A 20324-nucleotide genomic window follows, 5' to 3' on the forward strand; every position below is an offset into this window, starting at 1 on the left:
ATATGATTCTTTTATATATTGTAGATAAGTATATCACTGAATTTTGTTGATACTTCAAGAATAGGATATTGATACAGATTACAGGAATACATTTGTTATGGTGTTAGAGCAAATTGAGCTTTGATTCAATGAGATGGTGACGATGTTGTGATATTTTTCTGAGATATTTCCTGCAGTACAATTGACTAAACAGCGACTGGGTTTTAGAATGAATGTATGTGAGAGATGAAAATGTGTTCCATAGACAGATGTGGGGGGGCTTGGTGTTTGTTTGGTTGGGCTTTTTTTTCCTTATGATTATATGGCCTGATGTCCTGAGTCTTTCTCTGTCTTTTATCAAGCTTCTATCAGTGGCAAAATGTGATTCAAAATACCAGTCAGATGGGATTTCTAACATCCTTATTTGTCTGTTTTACATCCCAAAGTGCTGGTCACTGACTAGTCAAAGAAACTGGTGTTCTCTATACTGAACTTTTGAAAGTGAAAGCCATTTTTACAAAATGCAACTAGAGTGTCAGATATGCAGTTGTTTGATAGATGAGGTGCTGCTCATGGAGCTGGTACTTGGTGTTTGTCAAAGATGTGATTTTTGATTGCCCCTAGCATATAAGCTGTCTTTTTCTACTCTTCACATATCCATGTATCCCAGTTCTGCTTCTTATCTTTGTGTTTACATGTATTGCTGCTCTGGCTTGCTCTTAAGAAGGTCTTGGCATGGATACCTCCTGCTGTGCAGCCAAATTGGCAGCTCTCACACTTCTGACCTGGCAGCTGTGAATGTTCTTCTTGCACAGTGTCCACTTATGCTCCTTATGCTGAAGTATTGTGTGGTGGAAAAGAACTCTGGATCTAGATTGCTTCTGCAGACTTAGTGCAGATACTGGATGTCCCGTGCACGACTGAGAATTTCTATAGCCCTTGCCTCACTGGGTGCCCATGAATAACCATCACAGAACAGGTAGTAACATTCCGTGTCCTGCTGGAGCCTTTGTACTTAACACAAAATTATTAATTTCTTTGTCGAGGTGTCCTTGGTGTTCTTTGTAGGCAAATCAGAATATGTTGTACCTGTCTCTACAGCTTATGAGTTAAGGTAAGAACATAGTTTTCACCACAAAATGGTGAAAAACAGGAGCATTGATATAAAATAATTGCTTTCTTGTTGTAGGTGTGTATTTTTCAAAAATTGTATTTTTGTTTTTCTTTCACATTGTATCTGCACATAGTTCTTGAGTAACATCTTTGGGAATATGGAACTTGAGCTACATACTCTCTCAAATTGGAAATGTTTCCATTATTGTGGTTTTTGTTGGCTTTTTTTACCTTCTTCCCCCTGTTTATGCAATTTAGACTTTGCAGAAATGCTTCCTGATTCTTTCTGTTTGTATATATTTTGTTCCAGGTCAGGTTGACTTTGGTCAGTTTGGTCAGTTTTGCAAACAAATAATTTTCACGTAGTCCACATTTTTCAGGAAAACTTAGGTGTTCCGTATTTCCATTTCTGATGGTAAACTGATCTCCCTCACTGTGTCTTCTCAGTGCTCCGTAAGAATTTGATAACAGAGCTGCATTGTGGATCAGCTGGGAAACTTTGTGTGGCAACAGTCACAGAGGCCATCTTCCACTAGGTATGGGAGAAATTCAGCTGAAAGTAGGAAAATGACAAAATGAAATTATTAAAACAGAAAATATCAAACATGTGTCCAAAAGCAATGATTCGAAAGGGGGACCTTAGGGCTAAAGCACGTTTAAATACTGTAGTATCCCTTATGCTGCATATTCCAGTTTTCAGCCAGCTCTGGATGTCAATGGAAAATTTGGTGAGTGCTGCCACAAAGTGCACGTTCAGTGTTGTCGCTGTTGAGTCAGGGACAGAAAGAAAGACTTTAGTCTCCAGGTGGATTAGAAGGTTTAAGAAGAAATTTTATTAATAAGAAGTAGTGACTTTTTATCATTTTACTCACTAAGTGGGATCAGATTGGTTTCAAAGTAGAAACATCTCACAGCAGGCTGTGAAGAACCATAACTATAAACAATGGTTACAGAAAGAGAGATAATAATTGTTTGAATTCTTTCGTCTAGGATTCCCAGGCTCAGCCTGGGAGAAATTGTCTCTGTTCTCTCTTCAACTGAACTGAAAATATCTGCACAATGTGAATGGCAAGTTTTTAACTTTTTGAAGTAAAACAAACTCACATCCATCACAGCTTTTGGCGATCCTGTGCTCTCCACAGAGTACGAGTAGAATTCTGTACATGAAACCCATAGGTTTTAGAGTTCTCTCTCCACCTTTAGAGAAGTAGTGGTTGTATAGTAATCTATATGACCCATTAGAGAATCAAGTAAATTACTTTAAGGAAGTAAAAAAATATCTTCAAATTAGTTGCTAATGAGTTGCTGTGTATTTTGTTTATATGTTTACATAATAAATGCAGACATATATGAAGGAAAATTATAAAGAACAGTTTCAGCGCCTTTGTAGTTCATGATGTGCTCGTGCTGCTTGTCAAATAGTTGAGAAACCAAGTTCCTGACCTAGACTTGATTGGCATTTAGGTATTAATCCTTGCACTGCATGGAAGACAAGCTCCTTCTACCCCCTTTGGATTAGAGGATGTAGCAGTCCACTTGAAAAATGGGAGCAACCATCTGAGTATAATTTAAAGATGTTTTGGGCATGATTCAGAAGAAGGGTGGTGGTAAATGGCAATGCTGTAGCTAATTTGTTGTCAGAGAAAAGAAGCTTGGAACTTCAGTTGTTACTGACCCACCACTGAATTCCTTGGGCATATTTTGGGGATATGTAATATATAAAGATGTACATTTAAGCACTTTCTCACTCTGTGCTTGTGTAAGTTGTAGTTATATGAATTACTAATATAGAGGGTGAAAGTAGCTGAGCAGAATTTCAAAGAATGCAGTTGCATGCATCAAGATTGTTCCTTTTTGTCTTTCATGCAGTGGCTGTTATGTTGGTCTCTTGTTTATTGTATACAACTTTTCCTTCTCTCTCTGCCCCTGCCACAGTGTTGCAGTGTGCAGAGCTTTGGCTGGCTTATAAAAAGGGAATTTCCAGTACCAAATAATACTGGTTTATAGTAAAGCCTAACCTTTGGGCTAGGTTAAGGAGAAATAAATTATTCTTCTTTGAAATATGGACATTTGTTGATGAGATGACAGATTCTGACACGAGCTCCAGAGCTCAGGATTCATGGATCTGTGCAGAGGACCACACTTAATTTATATTTTACAAAGCTGCTGTTTCAGCCAGCCTCCCCATGCTGTGGCCTTCCTTGCACTACTGTTACGTTTCCCATCTCCTGGCATTACACAACTGATAGTGAAGCTGTTGCCAGTGGTAGTAGTGACAAGGACTTTCATAACAATGCTATTCTGAGCTGGTTTTGAAGGCATAGCAGTTAAAATGTCTGGTTCTGCTACTAACTGCCCAGAAAGAAATATGAGTGGGATATTTATAGAAAAATACTGGTGCAGGCACAGCCTTACAGTAAATGCAAAGGGCACCTTTTAAAAAGTGGCCTTGTGCTTTCATTTCACTTCAACAGGAAAGTAATACTCTTTGGAGTTGGGGGATGTATTGTTTAACTAGACCTCTAATCATGTTATGGATGATGTGTCTCCAGGAGAATCAGGGGACAAGACCTTTAAGTGTTTTTATCACAGCTTAAGATCTCAGAAAATGTGAACTTAAATAAAAGTATGTTCGGGAGGTTGTTATTGCTCTGTATCCTTTTGAGGATACCTTCCACAGTCATTTTTTTTTAAGAGAGAAAGTCTCTTACAGTTATGAAGTGTTTGACCATAAGAGAGGAACAAGTTGGCAGTACTTGTTTACCACTGCTCAGCTGAGCCTCCTTTATTAAATTATTGTTCAGCAATCTGTTTGTCCTGGTGTGAGACCCAGTGTCTTCACTGCTAAGGTGATAAACCTGGAGTCCCTAAAAAATGCATGATGTGTATAAGGGTTGTGGATAATTTTGATACCAGAGTGCCAGTGACTGGTTAAATTCTTAACCTTTTGCCCTCTAATCATGTTTCACAGGCCAAATGTATGGCAACTAAGGCTTATACTTCACAATATGTGAGTGCAAGGGAGAAGTTACCTTGTTTTTCCCTGATTAGGAAAATGATGGAAATGGGCTTTCCATTTGGGGAAAAATACATACAGAAAGTTTGGCTAGATGTCTTTCCTGGAGCTCAGAGCTTTCTGGTGTGTCAGAGCCACACGAAGTTTTATGCAGGACTAAGTCAGATGCTGGAGCATGGTGTTTATGCACGTGTATATTTGCTATGAGAAAGCCTGTGTTGTAGCAAGCCTGTCAGCTTTAAATCACTGCTTGTGCCAATGTTTACACTGGCACTGGGCAGTCATCTCAATGTTTGCATTTGCAATTTTTAAGTAGAAGAGGAAAAAAAGAGAAACTGCCTGTGTTTATTCATGTTGGTATTCAAGAGTCCACTGTAGGTGCTCAGGTCACTGCCCCGTTGGGGTGTGTGACATGGGAGCCAACAGCAGAAGGCACAATTGTGTCCTGTGAGTGTGGTTTTGTGTTTTGAGCTGCAGCTGACAGGAGGATGGGAAAATTAAATTAGATCTTCAGGCTACTGCTGGGCTTGGGGTATGACTGTCACACAAGATGAGGCGAGAGTATCGGTGCTGTCTCTACGTACAGCCCTTCTCATTGTAGAAAGGAAGAGGATCATGGTTGCTAGAAAGAGGAAGACTCCCTTAACCTTGGCAACCTGAAGGAATAGACAAGGCTTTGCATAAATTGTGTGTTACCTAAATGTGTGTTTCTGAATATGGCCTAGATGGCTTTTTTTTCTGCTTTTCTTGTGAACATCACACAAATTTTGTTTGCCACACAGCCACAGTGTCATCTGGTGTGGGTAAATCTTTGTCATTTAGGATAAAGCAAAGAAACTATGAACAAAGAGACAACATTGTACAACTGATGGCATGGGCTAGTCAGGCACTGTGCATTGTTTATGAAGCCTCTCATCTCTTCTCTATCTGAGGAGACCAAATCTTGGATCTTTCAATGTGAAAATGGACATTGCAACTTCTGACAGAGGTTCTTTCCTCCTGGCTTCATTCATGTGATCTTTCTAATGACAAAAGTCTTTATTTTCATTGAGCTCAGTTATACAAGTAATCTCAAGTAGAATAAGATAGTGTTGCTTCCCAACCTTTGCTAAACATGGATTTCCTGTTACTCATCTATATATTAGAATTGGTGGAAATTTGTAGAGTGACACATAAACATTCCTGAAACCTGAATGATTAATGTTTGCCATTTGAACTGTTAGCAAATGTTTACATTCTGGTTTTACTCTCTAAAAAAACCACCCCACTTTAATGCATATACTCTCCTGGTTTTTAGTCTTTCTTCGCCTTCTCCTGCCTCTGAGTGAGAAACACCATGCTGGCACTCCAGAACTCCCTTGAGTCATCCCAGTTGCTGTCAGTAGACACAAGTTAGCATTTCCAACAAAAATAAAGTGAGCAGGGTAGTTTTCTTTGTCTGCCTCAACATTGCTAAAATTATTGGTGAAACAGAGAAATCCTTCAATAGGAAGAACCATATAATTTAATAAGTGTGTCCGAAAAGCTTTCCTTTTACCAGATGTTTTTGTATTTGTAAATATTATTTACTAAAAGGTGGTGATGGATATGAGGAACTACAAAAATTGGGGAATGAAAGACTGATTTTCAACAGTAACAATTTTGCTGGTAAGGGGCAATAACTCTGCCAGCAGAGGCCCCAGCTTGTTTCTTTTCTGCTTGTGGCAGAGTGCTGTGCCTGCCTGAAACAGCACCAACTTGTACTCAAGTGATGGCAACCTCTGGCAGCCTGGAACAGAGGGCTCAGCGCTGTGTTTTAGAGAGCATCATTCTCTGGATGATGTTCCCCTGCTGAAATGCAAACAAACAAGAGATTAGTTATTCTGTTTTCATTTTCTGGTGCCTTTTCAGTGTCATTTCCAGAGAACTGATGGTTCTTGAACATGGTTAAAATAAAGCAATGTTTTCATGTTGTCAGCACAGCTCTAGGGGCGGGTTGGGGATTAGGTGACATCTTTGCTGTTCTTCCCAGTCAGCAAATTGTGTTGGACCACAGGGGACATGGCAGTGGATAAATACCTAATCCCCTCCATACTTTGGGGTTTTTTTGTTGGTATACTGGAGGCTTCTTGGTTGGTAGGTATAGTTTTTGTGTGTTTGTATTTGTGATTCTCTGGATTTATTTTTTTTAATAAGAGCATAAGGTTATGTACATTTCTACTCTACTAAAATAATTAGCATAATTTGGTATTTTTATAAGAGACTTTTTGAACATCAGTACACTTTTTAAGGAAGTTTTCTTCAGACTCAAAATTTAGTTGATATCAAAGTTTTGTGGGGTTTAGTTTGTTTTGTTTTGTGGGGATTTTGTGTTTTTCATATTTTGTGTGTTTGGATGGTTGATGGTTTGGGGGTTTTGTGTGTTTTTTGTTTTGTTGTAAACATAATACAACTGCTGTGGTGCCCTATCACATGTACAGCACATGGGCTGGAGTCATGTGTAAGATGTATTCTTCAGCTTCTGTGAACTCAGTATGGAGTGTACATACCTCAGAGTCAAATCTAGACCCTATTTGTTTCCCAGAGATGATGCTGGAGTGTTAAAAAGGCATGTGCTTTGCCTTGGAGGGGACAACTGGGCTTCTGGAGATTTGGTTGAGCAGTTAATACTGCCTCTTTCATTTTTGCTATGCTGGAGCAGGATTTTTATATGCATTTTAACAGTTATTTAAGAGTCCCCATATGCTTAGAAAGGAATCTGAATATATGTGCCTTTTTTAAAGCTGCATCATAACCAGGTTATTCCATCAATACAGTAGAACGACTGGGAGCTGCAGTTGGAACAATATGTAAAAATACAGCTTGTAAAAGATTTCCTTTATTAACTGTCATCATCCACAGAATATATGTTCAAATAAACGTTGTGTAATAACTAAATTTGAGATTAATAGGCCCCTTAAGAAACAGCGAAGTCATTCAGGATAGTCAGTGAAAAATAGCCTGTAAGACTGTAACATGCACATATTGTCCTGCTTACATGCTCTCTCTGGTGTCATTCCCATTTATCAATGTCGGCAGGCTCTGTTCTCATTAAAACACTCTTGCACAAAAGCAACTTAATTTTCTTAAGAGAAGAGGACACCTGATTCAATTTAGTGCTCAAAACCAGGAACTTGAATATATTTTTTTTTTCGTGTCTGAACTCAGATGAATAGTTATGAACAGCAACACAGATTAAACCTTATTAGGTATATTTATATTCTGGTTGCAGTAACAGTGCTGTGGCAAATAGGCTTCTACAGAGATGTAACATCTTGTTATTGGAAACAGCAGTTAAGACATGAGCTGTGGTAACACTTACATGAGATTTTATTTTTAAATAGAAGATTGAAGGAGTTGTTTAAAGGGACTCTGCCAACTCATTCAAGTTACTTCTGATGTCCTGCCTTCTTACACCTTTTCAAACTACACTGCTCTTTTTGGGTACATAAAATTTCCTTTTCTGTCCTGTTTAATCAAATAATTTCTATCACTTTCTTCAGTCTTTCTCTTTTTTTTTTTCCCCTTTCTTCTTCTGTCAAATAGGAGACATGGTTGTATTAATTTGCAATGGTAGTATGGATGCTGTAAAATCTTACGCTACCACATTATGTTCTCTGTCTTCTACTGCATAATCCTGCACTAGAACTGCAAGAGTCCTTGTCTCTTCCCAGTTCTTTTCTGCTCTTCTGGGTTTTCTTTCTCCTTCATTGTGTCTTGTGTTAAATAGGATAATTAGTCTTATTGCTGCTGCTTGAGCTGTATATCCCACTAGTGTGCAGTGCATCCCCCTAGTGCTCAGGTTTTAACTGCAGGGAATGGCAGACAGGCACACAACAGCTCTGTGTGATACCCAGGCTGCTTCCTTCCAGGATGTTCTGGGACTGTTTGGTTTCATTACTCTGCATCTGTGGCCTTGGCCCTGGAATGTCCTTTCCTCAGAGCAGGGATGACTTGGGGCCAGCCCAGCCCTGGGGTCCATGGGGTGTGCTGTCCCAGCTGTGGGGTGCCTGGGGGTAAGTGTAGGCTTTAAATACATCTGGAAGGTTGTCTCCCTAAGGGCTGCCAAATGACACTGGAGAATCAAATGTTTTGGTCTTGAAGCAGTATACACATATTGATGAGGAAATCTCTTACTTTTTTCTCTGAGGTCCACATACAAAGCTGTGAGGGACTGCTCTTTCCCTGTATTCTGCAGGAAAGTTCCAGTTTAGTTGTGCATAACAATTTCTTTGAAATCCTGCTGATAATGATAAAATGTTGCTGTTTGACCCAGGTGTTCCAAATGTAGCCAGGGTGTCTTTTCCTGTTGTTTAATGTAGTCTGGCTATGTTATCAAAATAAATTCCAAGATATTTAGCTTGGTACCAAAAACAAGGCAATGGAACAAAATTCAAAATGTGTTCTATATTTAATTCTTGAATTCTGAGCACACTTGTTTGATTTGCTGCCCAGTCACATGTACTTGCCTGCTGCATGTACTTGATGCTGTTTTTGAATACACACCTGAAGTGACAGGCTCAGCCCCTTGGTAGTGGCTTTGCCCTTTTCTTCCATCTTTTCCCAGCCTTTGTGGCCAGGAGAACTGTCTTAGATCTTGTTGCTGCCACTGTAGAAATCTAAGCAGTGTTTTCCGTACATATATTCCAGGAAAAGGTAAGAGATGAAGGGCTGGAGCTTTGTGCTAGACTCTGGTATGAGAAAAGTTTCTCATACCAGAGTTTCCAAAGTTTCAAAGTGCTGCCAGATAGGCGTCCCTCTGAGGTGGCCTGGTCATTTCTCATTTGGAATTCTCCTTGGAAATGCAGACCCTCAGCATTCCCTCAAGCCCAGTGCCATGCAGAGTTGACTGAAATTGTACCTGCCCAGTAATAAGTGATTTTGTTATTTAATGGAGCTAATACGTACAATTGTTAACTCAAGTGATGCTGTCCATGCTCTTGTACTTGCCCTGTTCAGAGTCCTGGCAGTGACTTTCAGTCATGTTTCTTGAGCTGATGCAAACCTAGAAAATTTGTCTTGTTGATTCTGCTGCTTTTGAACATGGTCTGACCTTACATTTCAATACATGGCTATGCATTTACCTTTTGAAAGGACTTCACTGTGGATTTTATAGAGAGCTCTCCCCTCATACTAATGGTAAATGCAATTAATGGTTTGCAAACACATGCAAATCTGAATTTGGAGTATTATAAAGGCATCCAAATGTTTTCATGTTTTATTGTTTCATTTAAACTGGCTGCAGACAGTCTGATATCTGCCGAAGCACAAAAAGAGCAAACACTAAAAAAAGTGATGCATTAATAGTGACTAATAAATGTTTCAAATAGAAAATGAAGAGCCTGGCTGTATCGTGTGTCAGCACTAATGTTTATTTGTATCATCCCTCTAAGGATTTCAGAGTGCTTTTTAAGGAATGAATTAATTTTGACAATGCCCTGTGAGGTATGTATCCCTTTGATAGAAAGGAGCACGAAAGTGTTTAAATTCTACAGGGTTATGCTACTAGGTATGTTTAATTACAAACTGGAGCAGTTGATTCAGTTTACTACCAGTTTGTTTAAACTGAATCAGAATCACAAATATAAGCCCCAGGTTTGTGAGTATGAGAAGAAATTACTTCTAACTTTATTTTGCAGGGAAAATGTTTACATAGAAAACTGCAGATAGAGTAATTGACATCCCTCACTCAGGCAAATAATCTGGATGATTGTATCTTAATATGCAGTCTTCCTGGTTTGTTTGTTTGGTTTTTTTCCCTCTTCTTTTGCCTGTAATGAGTGTTTAATCATCTGCTCTGGATAATTTCTGACACTTCAGAGAAAGGGAGTTAAAAATTGTAAACTTGTGTACTCCAGAACTGGTTGTGAATTATGACTTTTTCACATGACTGGCTAAACAACTGAAGCATGAAATTTATCCAAGGTTGTTGTCTTAGTCCCTGTTACGTGCTTGAGATTATTTGAAAAAAATAGATATCTTTCAGATGGATCAGGAAGGAATAAAAGAAGTTTGATAATGGACAAAATACCACCATCTAGTATCTCTCCTTAATACCTTTCCAGACACAGAATTTCTACTGAAAGTGTAATTGCAGCCTGTTTTAAGTAAAATAATGTGATATCTCTAGATGATCCCCAAATCAGGACTGGTAGCCATGTTCTGTGTTTGTGTGGATGAGTATAGTGTTTCCTGCTACATGAAAGCATCAGTTGCACAGTTTCAAATACAAGTAAAAAATCCTGATTTAATTCACACTTGTTGAAGAATTGTTTATACTACTCACACTTCCTTTCAGCTATGATCTCTGGTGAGAGAAGCTGTTTGGACTTGTGCCTCCTTTTTTTTTTTTAATGTTCAAAAAAGAAATGCTGATGAGGAAGAGGTGTTAAAATATGTTACTGTAGTTTACAACTGTCAACTGTAATGTTTTATTTAGCTGTATCTATTCAGATGCTCCCTCCACAACATGGAGTGCCATATGCCATTGTCCCTGTTAGTGAGCAAGTCAGCCAGGGTTTCCCAATCTGCATTTGTTTTTGTATTTGGGCCACTGAAGAGCTGTGGTCCAGTGCCATCTTTTATTGACAGGGCCAGCAGAGGAGGAATCTAATGAAATTATCAAAGCTTTGAATTAATTATGAACTTGAATAAGAAAGCTAAGCTCTCTAGAGCCAAGGATCTCATTACCCATTCATTTTCATTGCATCCTCTTATGGAGCAGAAGGCAGGTTCAGCTACTGCTCCTACCCTGATTTTGGACTTTATTCAAACTTGCTCAACTCACTAGCAGCCTCTTGTTATTAATCTGTGGGTGGAAGTGTCCAGGGTGATTAATTGGACTCTAAACCGGCACGTAAATGGTAGATTTCCCTCCTCCCTTTCCTCTTACCTTTGCTGTGTGGCTTTTCATCATCAGACTGGCTGCCATACCAGAGTTTCTGTTCTTTCTTGGTAATTGGGGAAAGCTATGCAAGACTCAAGTTTTAACTTCCTGGAATTTAATGAGTTCATATTAAGAAATAATACTGCTATCTTATATTTCCTGGATATTTAGGTAAGCACAAACACTTCTTAAGTCATTATCAAAACTGTTTATTTTCCTATTTTAAAAGACTGTGGAGTGAAAAGTAATGACATTTTGGCCTCAGAAGTATGGGAGATTGTGGGATTTCTTTTTGTTGTGTTTTTTGTTATTCCTATTTTAAATTTGTTTGTCAAGCTACAGGAAATTCTCTCTGTCAATACTTTATTATGATGAACTATTAAAGTAGTTTATTTACCAGACTAATATTTCATTAAATTTTTAAAAAGTGTATGAAAATGCAGTATTTTAGTTAAATCAGGTAACATTTAGTTTAATTAATAAGTCAGTATATGAAAATGTTCCTGGCAAATTAGAGCACGAGTAGTGAGACTAAGCTTCTGTGTAATATTCTTAGTTCTTGTGGATATTCCTTTTCAGTCTATCAGCAAGGATTTTCTTCTCCTCCTGCTTTTGTCCCTTTCAGCACATTATTTATGAATGCATAAACCAGAATCCATCACTCTTCATAAGTTACAGGCGACTGGCAATTTTTTAAGCAGTGGCTAACTGCCTAATGGTCTCTGCGTACGTGTATATTTGGGGAATCTAATAGCTTGGTGGGTGGGGGAAGGACATTTTGTTCTTGCACTGTAGCTATTACACCATTGGTGATATTTATCCTTTTTTTTCTTTCTAGGCAGCTGCTATATTTAATTCCGCTTTTGGAAGTTTTTTGGTAAGTAACATAGGATTTATAGCAAGTGCTTTAATAGTCTCATTTTTAACAGTGTCATTGGTGTGTTTGGATTTTTTCACATTATTGTTGGTGGAATTTTGCCATTCAAATGGCAAAAATTTGAATAATCTTTCCGTTTATGTCACCATGCCCTTAAATAGGGATATTGCAATTTCTTTTCTTTTTGTTAAACTCTTGAGAAAGGTAGTGAATAAATTGTCTCTGCTCATGGTAAATTAATAATGTGTAAACACATCTTAATTTTCTCCTTAATGGGTTAACAAAATCTATTATTATGCAGATGTTTCAGACATGGGCATCAATATATTGATTTTTCTAATAAGGCCCATCAAATACTCATTATTTTCTATCAAGAGGCCATGGATTTTGAAAAGAAAACATGACCCAGCTGATCAGAGAGTAGATGCTAATTTACTCAGTGACTTGTCATTTGTTTAGCATATTTTACTGTCAGTGAAGCCACTCGATGTCTCTGAGGAACCCACTAAAATAGCTGGATATGGGAAAGCAATCAATCCAGCTGGAAATATAACTGTTTCTTTAAAAAGCAAAAGCAGTATTTGTGGTCCTGATGGTCTACAAACATTTGGAAAGGACGCAGTAAATAACACTAAATATATTTATGAAGAAAGGAAGAACAGATTTCTTTTACTCATGTGTCGCTTAGAGAGATACTAATGAATGTTAAGTAAAAAATTATTTTATGTTTTGACTGATTGTTTATTTAGGCAGCTAATAATTGAATTTGCTCTTACTTTATGCCTGTTCAGAAGTAAGTGTTTATGATGCCAGTCTTGTGTCCCAGTTTTATACTGTGATGTATAAAATGAATGAATGATAAAAGAATCCAAATTAAAAAATTCAAATAAAAACTGTGAGTACAAAATAACTCACTTTTTATTCATGGCTTTTTTTTTTTAAATTTTATGAGAAGCTGGCTTTTAGAATCTTAAGTATATGGAACTGTACGAGCAAGAGACAAAGTCACATGGCATTTTGAAGTTGTGTTGTGCTGCTGCATTTTTGAGGGACTAAGCTGAAGTTAGGAAGATGGATATAAGTTTTTTGGGGTATGGACAACCTCTCACATATTTAAAATACCAGTTCCCAAGTACTTGTCCTTTTTGTTACCTGTAATATTCTCCTTCCGTGGGGCTGCCTCAAACTGTGGAAGTATTGGGAAAACTCTGTAGTCTGTGTATGTATGTGTGTGATATTTTTCTTGTCGCTTGGCACGAGCTCCTGGTTTCCCTGCTGTCTCCAGCTTTCAGTTCAAGAGGTTTCTGTGAATACCCAAAAGCTCAGTTCAGCTGCCATTTGGAGATACTTTTTGGCTTCAAGTAAGAATTTAGGCTCCACTGCATCTGACTACAATGCTGGCTCCTAGTAAATCAGCAGAGACATATTTTCAATTTCTAGTAGCTGTTTGCAGCTCTTTGAAGAAATCTGAGCTCAAGAAGCTGGGTTAGTTTTTGTTTTCATGTAATACTCCTAATTTTGGTTTTGGTCTTAGTTCATGATCTTTGGTAAGTTCTGCTTACATGTAATTACCTCATTTCACTTTTTGTTCCCTTCAGGTCTTTTTGCAAATGCTGGAGCAGCATTGCAGTAAACATTATTCTTACAAAGTTCCCAGAAAAGACTTTTCAAAAAATATTAAAGATCAGCTAGAATGAAACCATAATACGAGCTGACTTTTTTTTTTTTTTTAGAATAACACGGCAAAGACACTGGTTACTATTAAATTACAAATATATCCACACATTTAAACATTTGTTATGGTAATTCTACTTGAAGTCATGATTATGTAGGGAATACATGTGTATGACAAAGCAAATCACAAATATGTGTACTGAGCGCTTTGTTCTGACTAACTTTTCCGGTTATGAAGTTGATAGGATAAACCTGGTGATTGACATATGATGGTAGGTCAGGTACAGTAGTAAGTAGACAGAGTTGTTTAGCAGTAGCTTCACAGTGGTGTGGGTCTATGTGACCTTGAATTGGGCTGCTCTGGATATGGAGCACTGGTAAGTATGTGGTCACTTACAAAGAAAGTTTGCTGTTGAAAAACTAGAAAAGCATTAAATACCGTTCTATAAAATGTAAAAATAATTGGCTTGTTTCTGAGAACAAAATGGAAGGTCCTGGTGGAAGTGGTTTTGGGAATCCATAAGTTTATATTGGTGCCTAACTTATGGATTTGGCTATGGGTGGAGAACCTATGTCCTGTGTATTCAATTCAGGATGAATCTAAATCACATCTGCATTTTTCTTATGAGTGTCCAATGATGAGCGGTATGTGGACAGGCTTAGATGGAGTTACAGACCTTTGTGACCAAAACTTTCTGGAGATTATTTAGAAGGCTCTGACCTTAGCAAGGCTGAAGTTTTTCTTATGTTCCTTTTCTTACCACGTGTAGCACGTGGGCTGGTTGTGGTGCTTGTGACAAAGCCAGGACAGCGTTTTCTCTTTTCAGACTATGCCCTGTGGGCCAGTGCCTGTGCGTGATAGTGTCAAACAGGCTGATTTAAAAGGGCTGAAAGATGTGCTCTGCTAATTACTCTCCTGCCCCCACCACGTTTTTTTTTGCTTTTTTTCCTTAAGACTAGGAAATAGTGCTTGAGAAGTTAAATTAAAGTAAGTTGTGGAACAAAATGGTTGCAGGAAAATACTTGCTATAATGTTAGAATGATACTGAGATTAGCTTATTCAGATGAAATGGAACATCTTGTGATATACAAGATGTAGAAATGACAAATATGTCGTGATGAGCAGAAATGCACTTAGATTAAGGACATGGGGGTGTTTCCACTGGTAAAGAGATTTACAAAAACAGCCAGCCAACCACAAAGTAATTCCTTTTTAACTCCACCAAAGTCCGTATTCCCATAAATATACAGACAAAAAGTACATGGAATGATACACTACATATTTACATTATTTTGTTGACTTAGTTTAATAGTGTCTCAGGTCTAATTAAAACCCAGTGTTTGAAAAAACCAATTGTTACAGAAAAGTGTTTTTATATAGCTAGATTAGTAATAACTAGCGATAGATGAATTCAATTTACATAAATTTCAGCCAAGAGAATATTTAGGCTCATACCACAGAGGATTGCTCTGAGCTGGGTAGTTAATATCATTATCTCCTCCCCTCGTTTAAGCAGTTTGCTTTACAATAATTGTGCAACATAAGAAGTGATTTCAGATTTTCCTCTTAATGGGGTTTTGATATAATCTGCTAGGGTTTTACTCATACAGAGTGGTTGGTTATTCCAAGGTTGCATGCACATGTTAAGATAGAAAGCACTGTGTAGCTGCTTCCACTTGGAGGAGAGGATACTTTTGCACCTTAAGGCTGAAGAAATTACCTGGAATGTGAAGTGTAGGTCTACTGGAATTCTTAATGTTGTACGCATTGCCATGCTTCCTAAGCATTTCTATTCTGCTTCTAAAAGGCAAATACTTGCAAATGTACAAATCACAGAGCAATAGGCAGGAAGCTGCAAAACACGCTGTGCTGATGGTTGTTCCGTGGCGTTTGCCTGAGTGGTTCAGCTCCTTTGACTTTGTCCACCTGTCACTGAGGCTGCTCCTGCACTGGAGACGTGTTTGGCTGAGAGCTGCACTCAGTTTGCAGTGACAATGTAATGCCTTGTGTGTGGGACATGGACTTCCAGAACATTGTGTCCTCACAAAATGCTCTGCACTGCTGGACTGGACCAGTCTTGTCTAATCTTTCTGTCTCTCATGAATCTCCTTTCTTCTTGAGACTCTGTGCTGGGAATCCTGTAAGAATATCCAGCTTTTGGTTGAGTCAGTGTAGGCTGGTTCTTCTATGAACAGTTAGTGTGAAAGGAACAGCCATCAGCTTCGCCTTCAGCAAAGAACTGAAACAGATCTGAAGGCCTGTGGTGACAGGAAGTCAAGAGGAAAATAGAATATTCTGGGGACTCTGCTCTGGTGACCACTGGACTCCTGAGCAAACAGCAAAGCCTTGTTTAAGACTTCCTCAGTGCTGTCTTGGATTAGCTTTTCTTTCTCTGTTGAAACATAATAGATGAAATGAGACACATGTCAGGTGCCCGTCATTCCATTAATCTCCTTTGTCCAAACTAAATATGTGTGGGTTTTTTCTGTTATCTGACCATCTCTCAGAGGGGACAGAGCTGGTTCATGCCGTTCAAAAAGCTCAAATAATTTTTGTAGCCTCCACATGGCTCATCAAATCAAGGTTAGTATTTTTGTTTACATTGTCTTCCAAATGCAAGCTAAAGCTAGCAGAGAATAAAGTTAGCTTCTCACATACACCCAAAGCTTAGTTGGTTAATGAAAATGTATGGAATTCTTATCTAGTCTGCTTTAGCAGGCATAATGATTTACACAGCCTGACAGCACTAGTGCTGCAAGTAAATGCATTAGTCATAGTGTCCATTTTTCTTGCAAATTTGTGACACAGATTTAATTATGGGAATGACCAGCAACTTACAAATCTAATTTTGGTAGGCTGAGCCAACTTTTTTATTTTAATAACAATGGATTTTTTAGCAATGATTTCATTACCATTTAAAGAAATCCAACCATATGGAAATAAGCAATTGGCTGAATTTATTTACTTTATTTTACCTTAATGGATGTTGAATGGTTTAGGTTTATCTGGGGCTTTTTTACTATCACTTGTTAAATCTTAGTTATTTTTAGGATAAATAGATCCTTATCTGTCTTAAGCATTTCTAGTATAAACACTGTAAATATTTTCCTAAAATCAGACACATTTTTGTATATCCCTTTGTTCTGTCTTAATTGTGTCTTTGCAGTATGAAAAGGGGCAGAGCAGTCATCTGGGATTCCCTTTTTACTCTGCTAGCTGTTTACAAGGAAATCTTGCCAGGAAGTCTGTTCACAACAGGTGCTGAATTCTAGATTCAGTCCTGTTTAATTTCAAAGTGGAGCTGCTTTATGGAGAACCACTGCACTCTCAGAAGTGGTCTTCTCTTGCTCTGTGAGCAGTACAGAGGTGCTGCTGGTCTGTGCTCCGATTTTGATCGGGGTAGTTCTCCAAGTCCTGAGCAAGTTCTCCCTCTTAATCAGCCACTAGGGAAGGCACCTTATCCTTGAAGGATTGTTTTTTGCATGAGTGGAAGGGGATGGCAGATCTCTGCAGCAGTGAGTGTTTGGGCCAGATAGTATGGACCAGGCAGGAAAATCTGGTATTCCATGGAATTTAAATAATCTTGGGAGCCACTTATGTTGCTTTACTGTAACTTATTTAATGGTTGATGCTCAGATCTCTTTTTGTTGTTTAATATCCTAATTTTGATTTCTGCTAGCTGGAGCTGAAATCTCAAAGTAAGCCTGGGCATCATTGGCTGTTTCCAGGTTTGCCAAGTAACTTCTCAAAGCGTGTAGGCCTTCACTCTCACCAGGTACTCAAACTTCCAGGGTACAGCATGCTCAGATGAATACCTAAACTTGAGTTTGTTTGTGCTATTTTGGTACAAGCAAGGCAGAATAACAAAGCTTCCTATGGAAGACACCTTTTAGCACAGGCTTGAAGACATACATTATTATTTTCAGGGATTTCTGGGCATGTGCACCCATTCCAGTATTCCTTTATTGATCATCTCTCTCCCTCCCAAAGCCAAACTGACAGAGTGGTTATCAGATAGAATGAGCTGTAGATTTTTTTACTAAATAAAACAATAATAAAAAAATCTGCCTGTCTATGACTAATGCTGAACTCCTTTAAAAAAAGTTTAAAAGTATAAAGGTGCAGTATTCCAAAAGGAGTAAATGGGATCTTGCTTCCAAGGGATTGAGAGAAATTGGGTAGAGGAACAACTGGAAATGTGGGTATTGTAACACCCACTGTGTGGTCTCACTCATGACACAGCTGGTCTGAAAAGAGATTTAAGTCAGTAGGGATTTGCAGAGCCAGCCAGCACAGAGAACCAGTTAACAAATAACACTGCTGGTGGTTATCGTTGATATGTTACAGAGAAGGAGGGTAGGTAACAGTAACCAAGAGGAAAGAAAATGTGCTGGCAAGGTCTCAAAAAAGACTGTCCTCTAGGAAGGCCAATGATTAGTTCCTGTTTTTTTGGGTTTTTTTTGGTTTTTTTTTTTTGTTTTTTTTTTTTTTTTTTTTTTTTTTTTTTTTTTTTTTTTTTTTTTTTTTTTTTTTTTTTTTTTTTTTTTTTTTTTTTTTTTTTTTACAGTGGTCAAGAGGAAAATGCCTTGAAATCTACCTAATAACAAAAATTGAAACCATTAGCTGTCAAATGTGTAGAAATTATGTGGGCTGTAGCTTGTCTCAGGGCTTTCTCAGTTTTCCCATTAGCTTTTGCTACTGATCATTTAATTCATCTACTTGGTCTTATGGGACTCAAGCAGTCAGTTCTGCCAAAAAAAAGTTTGTTTAAAGATAGCAATAAGTAGGCCATTAAATACATCTCTTTGTGTTATCTTTGAGGCCAAAAAATAAGCCACTGCTACCTTTCTAAAGATAAATATTCTGCTTCTCCTACTTCCTCATATGACAGCTGACAGGTAGGATTTTTTTTTTTTTCCTTGCACCTACTTTTTTTGGTCAGCAACCTCATCTAGTGTACCTGCTAGGCATGGTACTCAGTGATGGCTTTTGAGACCGTAGGTTGAATCCTGCCCCCATCATTACTGTTTCCATGGATTAGGATTTTAGGAAAAGAGAGAACTGAGGATATTTGTGTCAGTAGCATTTCTTGAGTTAGTAAAACAAACAGCAAAAGTGGATGTTGCTGGAGAAAATTCAGAGGCAGAACTCAAGGTGTTTGTTGTGCTTTGGAAAGGTAGTGTGAGAGTTGAAGCAGCGTCACTCTTCCAGTCCAATTGTCACTTGAGGAATTGCAAGGTAGAAGGGTGAGAAGGTTCTGTAGCCAAGACTGGACACTCAAAGTATCTTAAACTTTGTGATCTGGCATATTTCTTCTGATCACATAGCGTGGGGAAAATGAAATATCTCTGTCACTGTGGTGCGATCATCACCACTGTCATCATTGTTAATGGAGAATGAACACTGGAAATTTACAATAAGCTTGATTCCATTTGAAGTGGAAGCTAATGAATTAAAGAAACAAGAGTGCCTCTCTTTGGAAACTATTATTTGGAGAACATCTAGAGACGGAAATATATGTGTTTAATAGTATATAATCAGGTGATTGCTTGGATTAGTATGTAAATCAAATCTGTGCTGATACAGTTTTAGCATACAATCAGTTTGTCTAAGATTACTTATGTCATAATTAGCAATTTTTCATTGTCCCCTCTGGTATGAAAATATCACATTTTTGTCAAAAGAATCTGCTTGTTTTGGGCTGGTTTTTTTTTCTGGTTTTGCCTACTATAGTTATTGGTCAGAACGTGAAAGGAAAAAAAAAACCAAAAACCACAAATAAAAACAAATGTCCCAGGGTTGAAATTGTGTATAGTTGAAAGGTCCTGGGTTTAGTTTGTGATGTTTTCTTGTCTTCTGTATTAGAATGGTTTCCTGTTTTTTCACTCCAAAATAAAGTGAAATTAACAGAAAGAAATATCAAAGTAAGATCAAGATGTCTGACTTCTAATTAAGTCACTGAGCTTTATATCATGGAACAGTGCCATATCATTTAAAATTAGTTTTAAAAAATGTTTGCATTGAAAAGCTGCTTTATTTGCCTCTGACAACTACTTGGAGAAATATGTGTGTATTCTTTTTAAAAAAATGTGAAAATGTACACTACAAAACTTTGAACAGTTTATTCGTAAAGCAAGAGATGTGAAATTCTTGCAAGAATTTTGTTGTGTCTGTGAGAACCAAATGTTTGAATTTATTGGTTCTTTATGTTAGGCAGTTTGGTGCATCAAGTAGAAATTGAGAAGGAAGGCACTGTGAAAGACAATTTGGTTTTTATTTTGCCCTCTCTAGTATCTTTTAATACTAAAAGAAGCATTCCTCTGCATTCCTCTAGGGCTGTGGTTGTACACAAACATGTAGTCATTTGGCCTGATTTAAGGGTAAATGTTCCCTGCAGACAGATTTGGAAATGCACAAAATATATAATTTTCTCCCTCACTTTTAAAAAATTCATCAAAAGGAAATGAAAATGTTTTTAGAATCTGCTGTTAATGTTCTCCCCCAAAGTTTTAGCTTCTGATTGAAATGGAGCAATATTCTTTTCTCTGTGCTGCAGCTTTTAGTCACCTGCATAAGAAAAGTATGTGTGGGGTGAGAGGGAGTGGAGAGAAATCATCCTTTCCTTGAGAATAGGGATATTTAAGCCCCTGTTTTGTGCTTGATTAGGGCTTTGTACTAGTGCAGCTGCAAGGAGTTGTTTCACCCAGCAGCTGTGTGTGTGTGCTGTAAAACATGAGCTGGTGTGCTGAGCCGTCACCTC

At 37.9% G+C, this 20324-nt stretch overlaps 1 protein-coding gene across 5 annotated transcripts in view; it reads left to right on the forward strand.

Moving 5' to 3' along the window:
- SLC10A7 (solute carrier family 10 member 7) overlaps positions 1-20324 on the forward strand; it is a 140800-nt gene that overhangs the window by 34305 nt on the left and 86171 nt on the right. For all 5 annotated transcript variants that reach the window (XM_041489256.1, XM_041489258.1, XM_041489257.1 and 2 more), the window contains exon 5: positions 11851-11889. In XM_041489256.1, coding sequence (XP_041345190.1) covers positions 11851-11889 — 39 coding nt within the window. The remainder of the gene's footprint in view (positions 1-11850; positions 11890-20324) is intronic.

This window comes from Pyrgilauda ruficollis, unplaced genomic scaffold, assembly GCF_017590135.1.
Source record: "Pyrgilauda ruficollis isolate IOZ18807 unplaced genomic scaffold, ASM1759013v1 scaffold91, whole genome shotgun sequence".
NCBI classification, from domain to species: Eukaryota; Metazoa; Chordata; class Aves; order Passeriformes; family Passeridae; genus Pyrgilauda; species Pyrgilauda ruficollis.